At 38.5% G+C, this 22009-nt stretch overlaps 1 protein-coding gene across 1 annotated transcript; it reads right to left on the bottom strand.

Moving 5' to 3' along the window:
* Positions 1 to 168: 168 nt before the first annotated feature.
* LOC310931808 (rho guanine nucleotide exchange factor 10-like protein) lies at positions 169 to 20264 on the bottom strand (the record flags this gene model as incomplete). The annotated part of the gene is made up of 25 exons (XM_083895037.1): positions 169 to 770; positions 874 to 990; positions 1631 to 1802; positions 2430 to 2572; positions 2683 to 2840; positions 3466 to 3677; positions 3796 to 3882; positions 4228 to 4349; positions 4452 to 4552; positions 4622 to 4749; positions 5401 to 5516; positions 5789 to 5955; positions 6223 to 6368; positions 7045 to 7215; positions 7308 to 7400; positions 8297 to 8413; positions 9695 to 9874; positions 11645 to 11722; positions 13075 to 13178; positions 14764 to 14872; positions 15456 to 15581; positions 17398 to 17534; positions 19109 to 19327; positions 20025 to 20093; positions 20210 to 20264. The coding sequence occupies 25 exons, from the start codon at positions 20262 to 20264 to the stop codon at positions 169 to 171; spliced, it is 3729 nt and encodes a 1242-aa protein (XP_083751163.1).
* Positions 20265 to 22009: the final 1745 nt, after the last annotated feature.

Genomic DNA, 22009 nt, shown 5'->3' with positions numbered 1-22009 from the left:
AAACAGGCTTGGTATATATTGGTTTAGAGTTTGGCTGGATGCAGTAGACTGGTACACAATCTATTTACTTTGTGAAAAGTCAATAGCATTCAATTTCATGGTGTAGTATCACCAAAGGCTGTAGGGCATCGTTCTTCCTGCTGGGTCCTTGGCTCCTGACATCTTATATCACTGGCTGAAAGTTAAAGGGAGTTGCCAAACCAGCAGTGTGTTTTCATTAGAGTCTGAGCAAGTGTCTTCAGAGGCCGTCACTCCTATCCTGCGGTATCCTCTGCCACCAGAGAAGATGGCTGTTGAGGTGCCTCTGCTCTGCCTGACCTCCCCCTCCCCTCCCTGCTCCACAGGCTGACCTCTCACCCACACACCGGGGTCCGCGATCACTTCATAGATGGAGCTGTCCTCCAGGCTGTGCTCGAGTGACTCTGGGGGTGTTCTCGAGATCTCCTGTTCAGACTGAGCTGACAGCAGCTTACCGGGGAGCTGGCAGGTGGAGTAGAGGCTGTACTGCAGCAAGAGTTGCTTTGGTTTCTGTTCCCGCTGCAGATGATCTTCTGAGTCCAGGAGGTAACTGCTGCCCTTCAGGCTATGCCCCACTCCATCACCTTTCATATGATCTTCAACCCGTATTTCTTCTCCATCTCCGTTCACACCCACCTCACTGCTGTTGAGGGTGGAGTCTTGTCTGAGCAAGTCAGAGATCAGCGTGCTGGATGCCGACACCAGAAAGTCAACCGGACCACAGTGCGCATTCACAGACGTTGTGCCTTTTCCTGGAGGATAGAATCATGAGTGTCACACTGTAGAATCTTATTTTCATAGTAATATCGGTAAAGTTAAAGGGTAACGTGCAGTTAACCTGTCGTGGTACTTTACCATTAATCTTAGGGATTCCCTCCAGGGTGGATACAGGGAAGGTGATGATGATGCCTTGACTGGTGCCCACCCACAGCAGGCCCTTACAGATCAGTAAGCTGGAGACACAAACTTGACCTGAGACACAGAGAGACAACCAGTCTTTACAGCTGACACAGGCTGTCACCTTAATTAAATAAAGTGATTGAGTGTGGCATCAAATTACTCAATAGTCAGGCAGGCGGTATTCCTATTAGTAAAAATCTACCAGTTCACAACAAATGAATTAATTCCTGTCCATTTAATGCCTTCAACGCCAGCATTTGTAGTTGGCTTGTTCATTCATCCATTTCCCATCCATTACCACCTTATTCTCCACATGAGTGTCGCTGGACAGTTTGCCAGTCCATCATAGGGACACATAGAGACAAACAACCATTCACTCTCACATGGTCAATTTAGAGTGTCCAATTTACCTATTCCCCATATTGCATGTTTTTGGACTGTGGGAGGAAGCCGAAGAACCCGGAGAAAACTCTATGCAGAAAGGCCCTTGTTCCGATCCGGTCTCGAACCCGGGTTTTCTTGCTCCACTACACCAATAGTATGTCTGAGTCTGAATTGTTTTTATGCTTAATACACTGTCCATGAAGACAAACCCTGGACAAATTTCCCACAGGGGCAATAAAGTAAATTATGTAAAGATAAAATCAGACTAGAATCAACGTTGACTATCTATAAGCATCTGACTGTGTGTTAATATCTTGTTTGGACATACCTGGTGGTAGATGGGCGGTGCGTGTGGAGATGTTGACTTCTTGCAGTGGCTCTAAAGTCTCTATGTGGAACAGGTGAATGGATGAGCTTTGGGTGAAGGCCATCCAAACTCCTCCACCTAAACGAGCCATGTGGCTAACACTGCAGCTTGGGTCAGAGTGGGCTTCAAAACTCTGTGGAACAGTGAGAGGCAGAGCTGCCGTTGGCGAGAGTTCTGTCGCGTTATACTGGTGTCATAATTATGGGCAAGGCCAATTTCACATTTCAGCACATTTCAGTTGCGTCATATGACCTAATTTTATGGAAGAATGTAAATCAAAATGAACCAATCATGATCAATTCAATCTCAATAGTTAATTGTCAGATATTCGGATCCATTTTTCTCTTGCCAATCAGGCAAAACTCCAATTTAAAGGAGTTTCTTCTAGGGATGCACGATGTTGGACTTTTTGCTGACATATCGAAGTGCTTGGGCCGAAAAAAACAATGTAGGTATCAATATATACATGTTTTTCCCTGCACCCAAACACAGATGTCATTTAGCGTTTTTAGTTAAATTAACATTATATTTTGCATGTTGCAGAAGATGTAGATATACATTTTCATTGTACAAAATAAATAAATATATCAAAAAACAGATGTCAAGGAAGTAGTAGCCTATTCAGCCTACTGTTTTAGTAATTTGTCATATCTGTGGTCTTGGTGTCTTCTTCCTGTTTCAACTTTCTCTTCAATTCTTTTGTTTCTACAAACTTTATTTTTATGAGTTTCTAATCCCTGAATCATTTGCATACGCCTACCTGTTTGTGCAGAGAGGAAGCTTCGATGGCAGTGACTCGATTTGCACAACTGGCCCATACAGTGTGTTCAACTGACAGTAGACAGCAGACTGGCTCAGAGCCCAGAGGCACCAGGCTGCACGAGTCCAGGTCCCAAAGTCTCTCTATGAGGAACAACAGTTCACGTTTTAGCACCAGGGCAGGACTCTTTGAATAAAAAGTCATGAGGAGACGACTCAAGTATCAGTTTTGACCATAGTCTCAGGTGTTTTACCTCCAGGCTTTCTCTGGTACACAGCTATTTTGCCATTGTGGAGTCCAGCAAAGAGCTTGGACAGTAGATGTTTAAGGCAGAGGACTGGAGAGCTGTCAGGGTTCGCCAAGGTCAGCTGGCACTGAACTGCAGTGTCCAGGCAGCTGTACACTTTGATGCTGCAACAATAAGGAGACATAGGACCCTGAAAAGGACACTTTGAATGAAGTTGATCACTTTCTTGTCGTATAAGAGGTCAACAAAAATACATTTGTCAGATTTAAATAGCCATACAATGGGGCAGAACATGGCCTAGTGGAAATGGAATTTGGCTTGTAACTGGAAGGTTACCATTCAAATCCCGACTGTTAATCAGTTGGGAATCAGTTTCAGTCAGACATCCTCCTGATGCCAGTCCCAGGCTCGGATAAATGGGAGGGTTGTGAATGGTATCAACAATGTCTGGCGATATCAAATATTTGGTGAAAAAAGCAGATTATCTGCTGTGGCGACCCCTACTGTAGAGAGGGAGAATTTACATTTCATACTAGTTCATATTATTCATCATGTATCTGCTGTGGTGGTGTCACTGCATTTGTTGATTCCCTCACATTCACACAGAAACATCATCTCCTGTTATTGAATGGGGATCATTGATTATTTGGCTTTCAGAAAAAGGGAATCGTGTGTGTTCAATAGAGCTGTAATTTAAATGTGGCCACAACATTCTGAAGTTTGGCAAAACAAATGTTGTTTTTAAAGGCAAAGTTGTCAAGTTATTTTTTTTTTGTAAAAATGACTGACCTGCCGTCCTGCAGGCCAGCACAAATAATGTTTCCTATCTTGGCAGAACTCTGGGACCTCTCAGCCTCCTCCTCTGTGTTGAGAACTGGCTCCCTCACATACTCCAGACACAAGACTGAGGTCCTCAGTGGGATGGTTTTGACCAGACGAGGGGTGACTCTGTTCAGAGAGAAGATCTCCACGTTGCCATGGTTGGATCCTCCACCAGCTACCTGAACACCAAGGAAAAAACAGGAGGTGATCACGGGCTCATCTCACTGGACACAAAGGCGACAATACGGAGGATAATATGGTTAGTATGTTTGAGTATGTTCAATAAAAATCTCTCACCCAGAGATAACCCTGTGGTAAAGTTGTGGTGGCTGTGCAGAAACCAAGCAGGCTGGACTGAAATGGACTATGAAGAGCTGCATTCAGCTTCACAAGCAGAAAACAAATGTTAGTATGATGGGAACAGGAGTTCATCTTCACACATTCACACGATTATTTTCCAAATAAATATTAAATGGGTAGTACATGGACATGAGGATAGGAATTTAACTTGTACCCGGACGTTTCCCCAAATCCTGGCAAGACACCAAAGCACCCAGGTCTAATTCACTATCACTAATTAGTGTGTGGGCAAAAAAATTCAAATTCTAACTAATTCTGAAAAAAACTAATACATTGATTTTACCATAGAAGCCCATGCAAAGTGCACATATTCTGCCTTCTGAAGAAATATTTAAAATATACTGTATGTGTAAGCAGAGCAGCTCTCACCTTCCTTGTGCGTGTTTTGGAGGAGACACCAGGAAGTTTGCATGTCAGCAGTGGGAAAGTAAATGGAGCTTTTGTCTTCCCATCTTCTTCAGCACACTCCCACCCTGGATTGTTCTCCTGTCCTGAACACGTGCACACAGAGATTTTAGATTTATTCACGTTATGAAACGTGTTCTCTGTGTTCAGTAAAATGTGTATTACATTTGCTGCAGAGCTGAACTTACTCTGTGCTATTTTGGCGAGGTGAAGTCGGTTCACCCAGAAGATCTTACTTAGAGGGCTGGGAGTGTTGAAGACCACCATGGTGCTCACTGGATGACCAGACCTAGAAAAAACTAAAATGAATGCTGCTGTTCCTGTGTTGAGCCTCTTATATTAACCTCCAGACTCTCACCTGTCAGGTTTGCCAGGCACAGAAAGACGCAGGTGAGACTTGTTGGCGTTCTGGATCTCCTCCTCCTTCAGGCGGATAAGTCTATGCAGAGCCAGACACCAGTCCTGTGATACAGTGGTGTTCAGATTCTACCAGGGGCACAAGAAGAGGAAAAAAAAACAAGCAGCCAGTAAGATACTTCCTTCTTTTCTTTAACATCTTCTGGGAAAGACAGAAAACAAATTAAAGTTTACTTTACTAACCAGTTTAATAGTAAATAATGCATCTGATAGTTTAATTACATACTGAAATCCATTATTATAAATATAAATAATTCTTGCTTCACAGGTATAAAAATATGGTAGAATATAAGTACCAATATGATATTACATATTGTCAGGTCCATAAATATTGGGACATCGACACAATTCTCATCTCTTTGGCTCTATTCACCACTACAATGGATTTGAAATTAAACCAACAAGATGTGCTTTAATTGCACCCTTTCAGTTTAAATGTGAGGGTATTTATATCTCAGCTTTTTTTGTGTGTGTGCAAATATAGATAATATATATATTTGCACACACACCAATTCATAAATGTGAATTTTACTTCTGTATTTAACACCCCCTTGATACACACCAGTAGTGAACACACAAACCAGGAGCACGAGCAGTTTTATTTTAGCTTGTTACTGATTACTACTTAAAGCTTAAAAAAAAGCTATGGTTTTGTAAGACAAAGACAATTATTTTATTATTTTTACTTTTTACTTTTCATAAATGAAGCAGTGTTATTACCTGGTAGGTTCCACTAAGGGTCCCCACCAGCAGAGAGACTTCCTCCACCACAGCTAGATCATGGTGCAGCTCCTCCAGCTCTTGGTAGAGTCTGGGAGGACCGGGGAACATATTATCTGAAACACAACAGTGCCACATCTCACTTTTCCCTCCAAACATAATCCACCCAACAACACTAATGTTCAGGTTAATGTATCGATGCACTGACAGAATGAGACAGATTGAACTAAATAAAGACTTGTTTTTGTTTTGACTTATCTGGATTAAATCGTTTTTCATGCACAACGAGAATTAATAGGGCATTCACAACAGATAACCTCAGAATGACATCATCTGACTTCCCTCACAGCTACAAACACAAAGGCGCACGTGTGAGCTGTGTACGTACCGTTGGTGCTGGATATGGAGCTATGGCGTCTCGCTGGGACGTCCCTGTCCCTGTCATGCAGACTGTCGTGTCCCACTTCCACTACCTGTGTCTCCATCAGAGGGACACACCACTTCACTGAGTACTTAGGACCGACAGGGACCAAGCTGTTGATGTCAGGGGGACCTCTGCTGGACAAACATAGAGTTGGTAGGGTGGGATTTGGTGATATTGTATTGATATATTATTGAGATTGTAAGATTTTACGATTAGGTATTTTTCATTCTATTCACATTCCATCCATCTACTTACGGGTAAATACTAACATGAGAGAATTTGGATATCGCTCATCGTCGTCACTACTATCTGACAGCAGATGCCTCACAGAGAAATAATTACAATCATCACAATATAGTGTTTAGTGTTGAAAGTGGAGAAGAAAAAAAAAAACTCACTTCAGGTTGATGTTGGCACAGATCAGGGTGTCACTGATCAGAAAGAGTTTTCGCTCCTTTGATTTGAGGACTTGGCCTTTATCGCCATAAACAGTTTCCATCAGCAGTTCACAGTGAATCAACTGCCTGTGCTCTGAGTTCAGCAGCTGCAAACACAGTAGTACAAGTATTGTAATTCAGCTTCAGACTTAGACAACTTCTTTGATCCCGTCATCATTTAGCAGCTTCTAACAGTCCATGAAGACACACAGAAATGACATAAACACTCTTACTGGCAGTATGCATCTGATGTTATGAGGTTACCTTTCCTCATTTATTCTCTTATAGCACCAAAATAGTTCCATTAACCAAATGTACTGGACAGGTTTATGGAGATGAACACAAGAATCAAGCTGAACAATGCCGAAGTGCAGATCAGTAAAAAAAAAGACTTAATAATCCTAAAAACGTGGGTGTCTGGTTTATTTAGGGACAGCACTGCTGATCGCCACCGGCATCACAAACACCCTGCAGCTGTATTTCAGTCCAGTGACTGTGTCAGACTGTGTCTCTGGTCATGGAATAAGTGCTGAACAAATATTTTAATTAACTGATTCTAATGATTCAATTACACTGAAAAAAAAACTGCTTTACAAGTCACTAGTCACTTGTTGTGTCGCGTGTAAAATGAAATCACCGCAGTTTTGTGCAGTCGTGCAGTGATGACTCTGCCCACGTTGAGTCGGTACTATTTTTGTGTTGGAAAACCAACCAACTCAGTTATCAGTCAAAAATTATAGATATTATCGTGCATCTCTAATGATGAATGACTTGTGTAATGACCTTGGTGAAGTTGCGTCCCCCGACACTGAGAGACAACTGCTGGATCTCAGCCTCCTGATCAGCCAGGCGCTTCTGGTCATTGAGCTTCTCGGCCAGAGTCTCCAGCTCAGTGAGCGCAAGCTGCAGGGGCAAGCGGTCGACGTGGGAAATGGGCGTGTTCTTCAGCATGTCCTGAAGGTGACAGAGAGTAAAGTCATTTACAGAGACTTTAAAGGATGGTAGCGTCATTGTGGCGCATCAGTGACATACAGTATATACTGTACCTGCAGGAGCAGGATGAACTGAGGGAAGCGCTGGATGGGTTTCACCATGAGGCCATACAACGTGATTCTGTCTGAACTGGATGCCTGCTTCTTCTGAAAGAAAATAGATTTTTTTTCAGCCATAACATGTTTTTGTCCATATTGCCTCGCTCTACCTACGACTGATCTTTTAATGAATATTTTGCAGGAGGAAATTTGAAATATGGAGACTTTCACTTCTACTTCCTTTCTCATCAGATACTGTATTTTCACTACTTAAAATACAGTAAAAGTAAATTGATTTATAAACTGAACATCAAATATTTCCTTTATTGATGTCCATAAACACTCAGAATTGCTACAAAAACCAGCAATTTCATCACTTCTACCGTGTGGCTTGACATAATAAGAAATAAGAAACCCAATGTATCTTATACAACCAGGGAAAGATATTCAATGATTAAAACCTTCAATCAAATAATAATAATAAAAAATAAAACGTTACACATCACGGAGAGATCTTCAACCACAGCTCTTACCCCTTTACTCACATAAGATTATCGAATGATGAGCTGACATTTAATCATTTTCAAACTTTTAAATGTGCATGTCATGAAGACAGTTGAGGAGGCCAGGAACAATAATACATTTTAATTTTTTATGCCAATAATGTTTTTAACACTTTATAGTAGGAAATCATCATTGAGCAAAGGTAATAATAACATTTTCTAAAAAAAGGACAACATTTCTACTTTAAAATTGACTTAGGAAATAGAATCCAGTGAATCTTTTTGTCACATATTTGTTTTAAATGATATTAAAGAATAAAGAAAGGAATTGCTTGATGCTAAATAATTGCTTGATGTGAAGATAGTGGCAGAGGCCCAGAGGAAGAATACATGTGTCAGGTGTTAGTTGATAATGGACACGTTTTTTTCTGAGCCGGATTGGCCACGCTGGCTTTTCATAATGTGATTATATCACTGCTGGCATAAAAAAAATGTAAGCACCTTAAGAAAGTCCAGGAAAGCAGGTTTAGACATGCAGGCTCTCTTGATCAGTGCCATGGCGTTGGTGAAGTTGTTGATGTAGTCACTGTACACATTCAGCACCATGGACTTTGAAAACTGTGGGAGAAAAGAGTGTTGCGTCAGATTTTGGTTGGTAAATGCAATCATTTGTTGCAAGTGAAAACTTTATTGTTTGGCCTTCTTTACATTAGCAATACATTAAAGACTGGTTACATTACTTACATATTCCTAGATGCAAACCTAAAAACCTTATCATTATTGCTATTATGTCTGCTGAGGGAAAGGACTGATAGCACAGTGGAATGCAGTTCTCTCCAGATTTGTCTCTAGGTATCGACAGGAAGTGCCGGACATCTTGATCTGTAACATTTCCTCTAAGCTGGGGACTGATATACTGTACCTTAACTCTAGGTTTCACTGGCAGAATGAGAGAGTTGAGATGCCTAACTCTTAACTCTGAGCTCAATAACAGTCAGCAGTTATACTGTGCGCTTTTAATTTCACATCTTACACACACGCTGATTTATCACTTCTATTGTAGGAGATTTCATATGAAAATAACTCACAAATTGGGCAGTGAATCTACCTTTCATAATGATAATTTCTTCAGAGAATTTAGCGAAGGAAAAACACCTCAACTGAAGATATAAAGAATAATAATATGTAGTGTAATGATGGAAAAAAAAGTTAATATAAGACATAGGCTTGTCAGAGGAAATAAATGCAACAAATCAAGTGCAGTAATGATAAACAGAAGTGAAATTAACTTGCACTAGAAAAAAGCTAGGCCCACTTCTAAATGGAGACTATAGGGACTATCTAAGGATATCCTTCATGACCTGAAGGCAACATGGTAATATCCACCAATACTTGATTGCCACAGCACTGAGATGCATTTATATTTACACGATAATCCAAAACATCATGTTACTGCAGTGGAATAATCCTAATTCATTGCAGACAGTCAATCGAGACCACAGACTGTAAAAAATTAATGTGGTATTCCAGTTGCAAAACAAACCGTTGCAAAGCCTTGATATTTGCAAATTTGACTGGCGCCACGTCAGTTTTTGAGACTATAAGATCACAAACATCACCTGCACCTGGGCGCCTATGGTGTCCATTCATAATGCTGTGCTTTATGGTCTTTTGTCCTCTAAATGGGAGCAGATTTGCAAAATTGATGTCCTGTTCTATTGAAGTAGAGAAGAAAAACTATGGATTGAGACCATGAACTCCTCAGGAAAATGTTTACTGAATATATATCTTATATAAGTCTATAAGAATATAAGTCTTCAGTCGTCACTTTTCCAATCAAGATAGAAAATGTACGTCTAGTTTCATGTATATGGGTCAAGAACCGGATTAAAAACTGACCGAGGCAACAAACAGGTCTCCAATCTTCTCGCTGCGATCCCACTCAGCCATCCGGGACGACAGGGCGATCTGGAAAATGGAGTGACACTGGTGGATCTCCTGCACACGGAAAAAGATCTGACGCACCTTCTTGATGCTTAGGACACAGTTTTTTGGCTCCAGTAGAGGTTTATGATACTCCTGCAACACACAGACAGGTCACTTTAATATGCTGAAGCTAAGTGCTTGGCATGACGGGCATTATTTACACAATCGATTTATTTGTTGGTGATTTTCTTGACGTTTTGTGTCTTGTCTTTTTATTTATTAATCTCTTATTGGTTATTTAGTTATTTGGTCCATAAAATCACAATATGGTGAAAAATGTTGATCAGTGATTCCCAAACCAGATCATAATTGCATTTTAAAAGCTAGAATAAAAAAAATAAATAAAAAAAACTCAGGCAATTATTTCAGTCAGTGCTTAATTTTGTGAATTATTTATAGATTAAAGGTTGCAGCCCTACTCCAGATCAAACTATCCATTTGGATACTTGACTATAAATTCATTCACACCACAGAATAGCTTCCTCATCACTGACGTGGACATCGATAATCATTCATTCTGACCAATATTATGTGTTAATTGCCGCATGTTGAGGAGGGGAGCAGATCAGCATTTTCATTATGCCTGTTATACCTGTGTAATACCATGTGATCTTGTTTCTGAAGGCTGTTGTGTAATTGCAAGATTACCCATGTAAGAGCACTGTATTTAATCAATTTACTGATTTTACGGTCATTTCATTTGACAATATTTGTCCTTTTGATATATGTTGATATATTGAATTAGACAGATACACAGACAATTAAATGTCTACACTTTTGTTCTTTATACTTCGTTTTTCGTTCCACGTAAAGTGAGGATGTCATTTGACAAGAAAACTGGAAAATAATGACTGGAGGGGAAACTTATATGAAGCCTCAAGTCTTATTTCCCCAGCCAGCAAGTTGATGACGGTTATATTCGGGCTGACAATAATAACGGGTCCCACGTGGGTTTGGCCATGTTTCCATGGTGGTCCCACCTGTGTTTGTCCACTTTTGATACATCTCGGCAATCCCCTTATGGTCATGTTTTCTGTTTCTTTCTGGCATGTTTCCTGTATTATTGTGAAACTTACCTCCTCTCGTTTCAGCTCGCTTCACTTCCTGTCCCTGTGTGTTTTCCCTCCAGTCTTGATTGTCCCGCCCCTCATTCAGTTCACCTGTGTCTTGTTGTCTCCCTCCACCTCATGTGTTTAAGCTGTTCCCTTTCAGTCAATTGTCCTATGTTTTTCTCCATGTCAAAATTCCAGCGTTCTTGCAAGTCATCGTGATCTGTTTTCCTTTTTTTTCTATACTGACTTCCACCTTTGTCTTGCCCTTTTTGGATTTGTTTGCCTGAACTGATTGATCTTTGTGTGCCAAACCAGCCTTTTGAGGTAAGTAAAGTGTGATTTTGGTTTGAACTCTGTACTGTTTTTGGAGTCATTCTTTTGAGTCATTCTTTTGTGGAGTACCAGACTTAACAAGCCCATGCCCACACTGTACCCTTTCCAGGCTACTTGGGTATGAAGTGGGCATGAGCTTGAAGGACCAATATGGTTTCAGTAACATGAGCCCCCAGATGGTAAGCCCATGTGGGCAAACATGGATGGGGCCACCACAGACAAACATGCTTGGGACCCTATCAACCAGATTATAACCTTTATGGGGCCCACATTGACATGCTGGCAAATGGTCAAATCTCACCCTACGAATATCAGATGAGAACAGAATTGAGTCTTCAGATGAACAGTAGACACAGACCTGATCTCCCCTCAAAGAAGCTCAACATCTCATCTCATCTCTTCTCATCTTTTTACCAAAGAAACAAATCCACTCCTGTCAACGCGACGGTCCCATTACCTAAGAAGAGATGTGACTCACCTGAAGAATTCTCTTGAGAGAGTTCAGATAGTTGCTCTCACTTTGTACGATGGAGCTGAGGATGAGACGTCTGACGACCTGGAGGAGGCAGAGGAAAACTAACAATGAAGGCGTCTGAAAGTCTTCATGGGAAATCAGTATCTGACCACAGACGTACACCTCAATCCATATGGTAAGTGTAGTACCATATTTCTTCTGTATTTCTGTGTGTGGTGTGTTTTAAATCTTTTAAAACGTTTGGATTAGCCGTTTAACAGCATTCTATGAAGCAAAATGGTGAGACAATAGTGTAAGTTCAATGTTCAGCAAACTTCGATTGTTATATTGTCTGTTCAATTTTCATTCACTTATTTGTAACAGCCATGGCTAAGAGGAAAAGAATTGGGCTCATAACCGTGAGGTTGTCGGCGGTCAAATTCAATATCACTAATTAGTGTGTGTGTGCAAAATTGACTAAATACGAACAAACTTTAGAAAAACAGCTAAATCTGTTTCAGCTCAATGTAAATGAGTAGTTCAAATAAACAAAATCCTTGGACATCAACATGACACCTTATTATACAGATTAAAATAAAACTGATATCTGTATTGGATAAGGGATAACATAACATGAGCAGTTCCTCTACAATGTCCGGGGGCCTGTTTCAGAAAGCAGGTTCAACAAACTCCGAGTTAAAACCTTAACTCCAGGCTGACCAACTCTGAGCTGTCAAACTCTGAGTTTATGGTTTCAGAACATGTCATAACACTTAGTTCAATCAACTCTGAGTCAAAGTAACCCTGAGTGAAACCCGTGCATGAAGATATAAAAGCCCTCATCGATGGAACACAGATTACATAATTCACTATGGCAAAAAGTGATAAGAAGACTCGATCCTCCCCCCAGTGGAGTTGGAGATATAAATGAATGCATATGTAGAAAGTGGGCATATAGTATATATACGTATATATATTAAAAGCAATACTGGAGCAAAAGTGGGGTAGAAAATTGCTGACCGAGTCAGTATTAATTGGAGAAAAAAAAATGTATGTTTTGTCTTGGTTATTCCACTTATTCAACAATTATATTCCGTTTATAACGGGGGTAATACCTCAAAGCAAATGAAAAACATTTATATTCTGCTAAATTAAATGTAAGCACGAGTCAATGTCTTGACCTTATTCTGTACTTGGATCAAGATATACTAAGTATTAGTACTTTGTGGCAGAAAGAAGTAAAAAGTACACTTAAGTACAAGTATAAGCTTTAGTAATAAAGCGTAAGTCTTAGTATAATATATTTAGTCATAGACTTTTGTTTATACTTTTCAGGATAAGCCAAGTATACTTATTAAACTATACTATTTTACTATTATACCTGCTTTCTGAAACGGGCCCCCAGGTCCATTCATTGTGTAGACACACACACACAAACACACACAAACACACACCTGCTGACTGCTCAGTCCCTCTGGCGTAGGGCAGAGTTGAGCCGGAGGGTGTTTAATCTCACACACGGCTACATCCACATAACCTGCATCGTCCGTTCCTTCACCTATGGATAAAAAAAAAAAAAAAAAAACTTTGTTATAGCCATGTTCATTTTCATTTTATTCCAGTGTGTTTTAGAATATTAAAATTATATCTAATCAGGAAATCGGACTCAGGCTGTGAGATAATGAGGAAAAAAATCTTATGATATAGTTTCTTTAAAAAAAAAAAAAAAAATTGGTATCGACATAATCACTATAAATAGTTCTGCTGTGTGATATGCTCATAAATAATATAATAATAATCAATAATTTTGGGCTATGAAGCTGCACACAGGTTGTTTCTCAAAGGAGAATGACAATACACTGTTGCATCTACTGTTTATGATCTGTATTATATTATCTTAAAATACCTCTCATTTCAGATAATACCTGGTTTATTTATTGGGCTTTTTAATGAAATTATTATTATTATTTTCTTTTTTAAATCAAGGATATTTACGTGTGTTACAAATAGTCAAATTTCGCTATAACACTTACATTTTTCAAATATAATTTTGTTGATTCCATGAATGTTTAATCAATATAATATAGCATAATATTTCATCTATAATAGTAATTTAGTAATAGTAATAGTAATAGTATAATAGTGTATTTTACAAATGTATTGAATATATTTGCGACAGCCTTTAAAACCCAGAAAAGTCATCACAGATACTTTGTCATGATATGATCTAAAACCATATTTTGTCTCACGTCATGCCCTTCTATAGTAGGGCATGACGTGAGACAAAATACGGTTGAATTCTGGAACATATATATTATATATGTTCCAGAATTCATTTAGAGGTGGTTTGTTGAAGCCTTATTGAAACCAGTTTTAACTGTTAATACATAATAATATACATGGCCATCTGTGGTCCAGAATCATAAATATGGGAATGAGTAGAATCAAGCGGGATATAAATGAAAAAACAAAACAAAAAAGCTGCTCTTCTTACACAAAATGCAAAAGCTTTGGCCAAATTTATGAACATCCATCTATCCATTTTCTACAGCTTTATCCTCCACAGGGGGTGCTGTGCCAATGTCAGCTGACATAGGGTGATAGGTGGAGTCACACCCTGGACAGTTTGCCAGTGCATCACATGGACAATATATCGACAAATAACCATTCACTCATAACATACGGTCAATTTAGGGTGAGAAAACACAAGAACACACGGGGAGAACATGCAAACTCCATGCAGAAAGGCCCTCGTTCCATACTCTGTACAGTATTTCTGTATTTCTCTATTTTGTTTTTGCTTTGACAACCACTCAAAGCACTTGAGTGTTTCCTATTCACCCATGCATAAACACATTTTTACTCCACATTTCACAGTGTATGTTATTCATTTTTATTCTATCACATGTCATTAAAACACTGACTGTGCAGCGTTTGGAATAGGGCTCAATGTGTTCCCAGGGAATCACAGATGAAACAAATGTCCTCCTGTTCTCTCTCTTAAAACCACAGACACCATTCTCTAAATGTCTGTCATGTGTGAGTAAGAACAATACTTAACTTCTGTGGCGAAAGAGACCGATTTCCACACACTCAACAAACGAAGGTTAACATGTTTTTTTTTCTAGTTCCACTTTCTGTACCTGTGGAGTCTTTCCTCTGCAGGAACGACACTTTGCGAATCATGGCCAGTTTTGTCTTTTCTAGACCATCCTTTGTGCCGCTCCTTGCTGCTTTCACAATCTGCTGCACCTGGAAAACACAGTACAGTCATACAACCACGGTCCGATGATTCCATTCTTGCACATTACTCCAATTAAAGCTGTGCTGTGTAACTTTTGCATGTAAACAAATGTCCATGGCAGACTTCACCCCATTCATACAAAACAAACTTGTGGCAGCCTCTGTTGGTCATATTAGCAAGTGCAAGTGCGGAATTACAAACAGACAGACAGACAGAGCCACTAAATACAAGACTTCACACCACCATCTCTGTGTTTCTCAGTATAGCAGCTTTTGGATCCTGTGTCACCCGGTGACATTCCTGCACACAGGAAGTTATTTTTTTAATATCAGCATGTGGAGTATGACTGTTGGGTTAAGAAGCGCCCCAAAAAAAGTTTTAGAAATTAATTCTCGTGCTCAAAACATGCAGTCGTTCAGCAGTTTGATGGGTTAAACAACTTCTTATCCCCCACTCGCCCCTGCCCTGCTGTTGTATACACACAAACGCTCCCTCAGGCATGTCTGACAGTTAACAATTTTATATAAAGGAAACAGTATAAAAAACCATCAAAGGTTATGATGATTATGGGACATTTTGCCAGATCTGTACCTTGTTGTCACAGCTCTGTCTGATGTCAGAAACATGATGTGGACTTAAATGCACCGCCAGCTCCTTCCTGGTGACAGCACAGCGCTGCTTCAGCTTCAGCTTCAACGTCAGCACATCTGCAGGAAGCTGTCAGATCAACAACCCACACAGCAACATTAGTAACACAATATCGGCCAAAATATCAACTCCACGTAGCTGATCTGGTAAAAGCTGCCTGGATTAGACTCTGGATTAGAGTCTGCCCAAATCATGTGCATTTAAACATGAAACTGCATTAATAAACATGTTAAATCAAACCTGGTTACAGTTAAAAGTAAGGATGTGAATCTCTGGGTGGCTCACGATTCATTTCAATTGCGATTCTTAGGGTCACGATTCGATTCATAATCGATTCTCGATTCGATTCATACAATTCTCTATTGAAATTATTCTCGATTAAAAAATTGATAAAATGCATAGTGTGTTAAGGCAAATTATGGCATCAAAACAATACAGTTTGTATAAGATGTGATAATGTGATCACACAAAGGCAAACATTTATTCATTCTAAACAAATAAAAACTTACTTACTGTACAAAAAATAACTTAAGCTTAGGCTAGCTGCCTTTTTTCTCCCAGAATTTACAAAAATAATCTGTACACAAATAACACAAACTGGCTTTTTGTGTGGTTTTTCAAAATATAAACTTTCAAAAATACATTTTTGAAATTTATGAATCGATTCAAAATCGTGGGTGATTAGAATTGCGACACCTATGTGAATCGATTCCAAGCCCCCCCCCCACCCCTAGTTAAAATGTTTAATAATGACAAATACATATTGCAGAAACCTAAAAACATTTACTTATTGCATGTATTCAACAACCAATGGTTCCACTCTGCTTAAAAACGTTGAATCTCCCCTTTAAAATCAAGCCTTATCGTTGAAGTTGGTCTATTATTTCACATACCACTCATTTATCTCAATGTATTAAGTCCAATGCTAGTATTTACCTTAAAAATAATCAAAAATGATTTAAAGTTAAGTCCAAAAAGAGTCAAAACATAGATAGAAAAACACCTACCTCATATTTAAAGCTGAATCATTTCCCCTCAAAATCCTCATGAAGAACATGGAAATCTTCCGTATTTTATATTCCCGTTGCTTTGTAATGACTCTTTAACAACTACATCTCCATCTAACAGACTCGTTTCCAAAAAATGTTGATACATGAGCTGTTGGTTGGGGAAGTCCAACCGCAGGAACACAGAAACATGTTTGAAGCAGAAGACAGAAGTGCTGACTGAGCGAGAGACGACCAAAAATAATCCACTTCCTCTTTTTCATCAAATCGGGTTTCATTCACCTTGTATGTCACCTATAAACGCACTATGGTTTTCCCCCCAACAACAGTTTTAGGTCAATATTCACATACGAGGATTTTTATTTTCCACACATGTACTTTCTGTTCTTCTTTTCCCCCCCACTTATTATATTGATGAACTTATATTCAACAACATTATTAAAAAGTTCCTCAACAGCCCTGTTGCTCATAATTGCACTAAGAAGCAATTTTTTTTGGTTTTCAGTTTTGATTTTAAAGAATTTACGTCACTTTCGGTTTTTTTTTTTTTACAAATACAGAAGAAAATTAGGAACTGCAACTAAATCAGGAAAAGACTGACTCGAAAAACAAAACCGTTACATCATCCAACGTCTTCTAAATCAGTTCTCCTGTTGGGCTGCGACTAATGATTATTTTTATTATTGACGGATCTGTCAGATATTTCTTCAATTAATCTATAACTTGTCAGAAAATGTGTTTCCAAAATCTCAAAATGACTCATTGCAATGCTGCCTATTTATCCATAAACTAAAGATATGGTGACGCTGGAAGAACAGACAGTAACTATTACCGCCATCTAAACGGTTATTATTGCTATTTTAAAGCAAATGTCTGACCTTGTTGCTGCTCGTGTGAGCTGGATGAACGCTCTCGCTGTCAGACACGTCATCATAGCTGTCAAACTCGCTGGAGCTCCACTTGCTGGATCTGTGGTCATCGGGTCTCTGGACGTCCTCGTAAATGTCATCGACAACTGCACACGACAGCCGAGAGACAACGAAAACACAACCATGGTTAAATTATGGATTTAAAATATGTGTTTTCTTAGTTTTCTAGTATTAAATACATGCAAAAATAAATAGTTTTACATGATCCAGTAAGAAATGAAGTTCTGCTGAGCAATGGTGTGGGACTAACAATCGTTTTCCCAGGAAAAAATACCATACGCTCCTGTTATAGAACATCTTAAAGGTCCCAGTGTGAATGAAGAATGAGTGTCATCTAATGGCGAGATTATAGAGTGCATCAAATTCAGCTCACCCCTCACTTTCCAAAGTGCATCAGGGAAAAATGATGGGGTACACACTTTACAGATCAGACAAAACGAAAAACATATAACATACATTATATGTTTTGTTTAAAGGAGACATATTATGCAAAATCAATTTTTTAATAATTTGAATACTTTTATTTGGTAATCTGGAGGTCCATGCAAAGTGTGAAAAAAGATGACTCACTCGTGTTTTTGTGGTCTGCCTCAGTGCTTCTCAATTATTTCTCAAATATAATTTGTCTGTAAAATTAAAGTACACCTCTGCATAACATTGTATGCTTATTAGCATTAAAGAAAACAAAAATATAGATCAACTTACAACAAAGGATGACTTTATTAACATTGTTTTTTAGTCTGTAACAGAAAAGATTTAAATAAGTGCATCAATTTGTGGATGTGGATGTGCAATTACACTTTATTCTAGTACGGCAAAAACGGCACGTTGCCCTGCATCGCACCACCGCAGTGTTCTATTCTTGGCAGCACAGAGTTCTACACAAACTTCCAGCCTCAGGGGATTGGTTATCCGAATTAGTTTGTTTAGTTTTTTTTTTTTTTTTTACAGTGTGCATGTTAAGGAAACAGGTGGAGCAGTATAACAAGATGGGTTTGTACAATCCTTGTATGTAGTAACAGAAGTAGGTGGGGGTCAATATGGATTCCTTTAATTGTGCATATTGCTGAAAGTCTTTGATTACCTTTTTTTCTGGATATTTGTTGTGTGATGATCAAAAGTGAATTTTGTATCAATTGTGAATCCAAGGTATCTGAAATGGTCTACTGTCTCTGCTGTTTGGTAACTTCTGCAGACACCGACTGTAGAGCATCTCTGCACATTTTTTTTTTAACAATTTTCTCCTCTACTTTTTTTGCCACAAGAAACGACAGTTTGTGTGGCATTTCTCCATTTCTGACTGACAGACAGACAGACTGTTATATCATTGCGTATGTGCTGCAGCTCAGGCAAGATGGAAGAACAGAAAGCATTTTGTGGAAGTATTTGCAGACTATCACAGTAACAAGAGTCTGTCAACCCTGAGGAACTCGAGCACCTGCAGCACTGAGGCTAGAGGAGGAGGAGGAAAGGTCAATGCTCTGTACTTATATAGTGCATTTATAGTCTTGATGACCACTGAAGGCTACTTCACGGCAGTTGCCATTCACTATTCATGTTCTTGAGATGTTATGTCCACGAGAATGGGACAGTCAGTCAGACTGCACAAAGGCATTAAAAAAAATAAAAAATAAAAATAAAAATAAAAATAAAGCCTTACATTTTACAGAATGCTGTAGGTTCTCTGCAGGAACATCATCATAGAGGACCTCTGGGTCCGTGGGTGCATGATCAGAGCAGCACGTCACTGTTCTCTGGATGTCAGTCTGTGGCCTGACTGAAGAGGGTGCTCTATCAACCTCAGCAGATTCCTTCAGTTTTGTAGAACCACTGACTGCACTGCTGGACTCCAGGTCACACTCTGGCATTAGAGGTTTCCCTAAAGCAAAGGAAAACACTGGCATTATCACCCATTTAGTTTCTCAAAAATCACGGTGTACTTAAAGAAAAAAAAAAGTTAATTTTTTCCATGATTTCTGTTCCCATTTTAAAGTCATTGGGTTAATTTTTAACTTAGCAAACAAAAACAGTTGTCATGTGTGATATTTCAAGGATGAATGACTGTCTGCCTGAGCCTGATCAGTTACTACTTTTTTATTTATTAAAGTATTTTTGTTTAGACTGTCTGTGTCGATGTTTGAGCTTTATTGTTAACCTTTTAGCAATTTTGTAAAACTAAAGAACTTTAGAACTCAGTGACACTTTTTTTTTTAAACACGCTGCTTGGGTTTTTAACTACATTTAATCAGGTTGTATTTATTATCTATTGTGTTCTTAACTATTATTATTGTAATATTTACTTCTGCTGGACCTGAATGATAATTTGGGACCGCACATTTGAGACCTCTGCTTTACAGCACAGACATTGACCAATCGCAGGAGAGTTCAGAGAGGCAGAGAGATTCTATTGGCTGTTGTACTCTAAAGAACTCAAAAATGTGTAAAGACACCACAACCCCTCTACTGCAGCTTTAAATACATTTCACTGTAAGCAAGCAAATGTAGTTTTTACAGTAAAACTGCAATTCTATTCCAACTCTACAGGCTACAGTCCACCAACAGCTACAGACGTGTACCTTCATGTAATCGCAGTGTGAGCTCTGAAACCACACTGAACCACTCTTTGGACCGATGTGATGTCTGGCCTGTCCAAGTGAAAGCAGCGTAGACACATGATGTGAAGATGAATGTCATCAGTTCACTGTCGGGGCTGAACACGAGGTGAGATGAGAAACTGCTGTTTGCATTATCAGTGTCCTACCTTCATATAAACGGCTGGCTTTCCAGAAACTCTCCGACTCTGCAGTCTCTCCCATATCCGATGAGGCAGGACATCTAGAATTTAAAGAATACTGTAATGTGTACACACAAAAATAACAAAATAAATAACAAAAAAATATATTGGGAAATGTGTTTAGAAATCAAACAACAGGGGAAAAAAATTCTAATACTATAACTAAGAGCAGATGTAGCAGATATTTCCTGACTCAGCAAAAAGCTCCCACTGTTGGAAGATTTGTAGAAAACATATTTTATTTTCTATTCATGTGAATTGTTAAATAAGTTTTGTATAGAGATTAATAAATATCTTAAGGAGGACAACACAATTCAAGAAGTACAAATTACAGATGAAATTCAGCCACAAAGTATAAGTAATTTAGAAGACCAGTTATTATTTTACCGTATATTTTATTGTATTTCATTTTAGGTTTTGTTTCTTTTGAAGAACAGTAAATGCTATTGTGTGACATTTAAAAAATCTGATGTATAAATGACAATCAGCTGATTCAGAGTGAAACTGGCCCTTCTTTTCCTCAACAGACACTATATATATCAATATATATACATATATATATATATATATAATATATATAATATATAATATATATATATATATTTTTTTTTTTTTTTTTTATTATAACTTACCCCTCTGGTGACTCTCTGACTTCCATATCTGGGAAAAAAATAATAGCCAAAAAATAACTAGTAAATATAATTAAAACATGAAAATAAACACATGACTGCAATAGAGAAAGCCCTCATTTTACCATAAATCTTATCTTAATCCTGCCTTAAAAGCCACTTAAGTTATTAAAATATGACAATTTTAATATCTGTATAGTTGCAGACCTAAGATACAACAATTAAATGAACCGCAAAGGAAACAGCAGCACAGTACAGTCACTGCTGCTGGTTAGAAGAAGAGATTAACCTCTAAACATATGGCATTTAATCACCCAAACCTCCACCTGTCACGGACTCACTGTACACAACACCAATGCCATCCTGTGTCAGAGCTCCACTGCTCAAAGGGAAATCAAACCTCCTGTCAATTTACTGCGAAAGTATATGAAGCTCATCAGAGGAAAACAAAACAAAATTTAAATCTACAATATCATAAATAAAACTGGAGAAATAAGAGAGGAATTGACATAACAAATGAAAGAAATGATGCTCTGATGGCACGTGATAACACTCATTACACAGTGATCACAGTGCTTAACCACTACTTATTTAATTATGTTTTTATCACAATCATATTTTATTTATTAGTGCTCTTATTTATATTAAGTTAAACGTGTAGTTGTTTGTTTTGTACTGAATTACTGATTAATGCATCCTTTAAGCACTATTGAGTTGTTTTTTAAATGACAGATAAATAAGGAAGGAAGAAGAAATTACTGTACATAAGTTAACCTTTTTAGTCACTAACTTAGAAAATGAAATAGTATCGCTATTACTTCAAAGCGTACGCTGATCAGTGACAGCAACAAAACTGCTGACTCATTTTAAGTTCTCTCTATGAGAGAATTAATGTTAGATAAGTTTAAAATGACATCACAGATGCAAACAATAGATTCCTCCTCTGCCACAACACTGCTGTAGTTGATCAAAGTACAATATTTACTGTATACACACTGCACATAATGTATGAGGCGATAATATATCAGAAGTTGATGATAAAAGAAAAGTCTTTACCTTGTTGAGGATGTTAATGTTGAGCTCTCTGTGTTTTCCCCAGAACTGCAGGTGAGATGCTTTTGCTAAACTGAGAGGCATC

Source organism: Microchirus variegatus (assembly GCF_963457635.1).
Source record: "Microchirus variegatus genome assembly, chromosome: 9".
NCBI lineage: Eukaryota > Metazoa > Chordata > Actinopteri > Pleuronectiformes > Soleidae > Microchirus > Microchirus variegatus.
The sequence above is the reverse complement of the archived record's forward strand: the minus strand, read 5'-3'. Positions and strand labels throughout refer to the sequence as shown.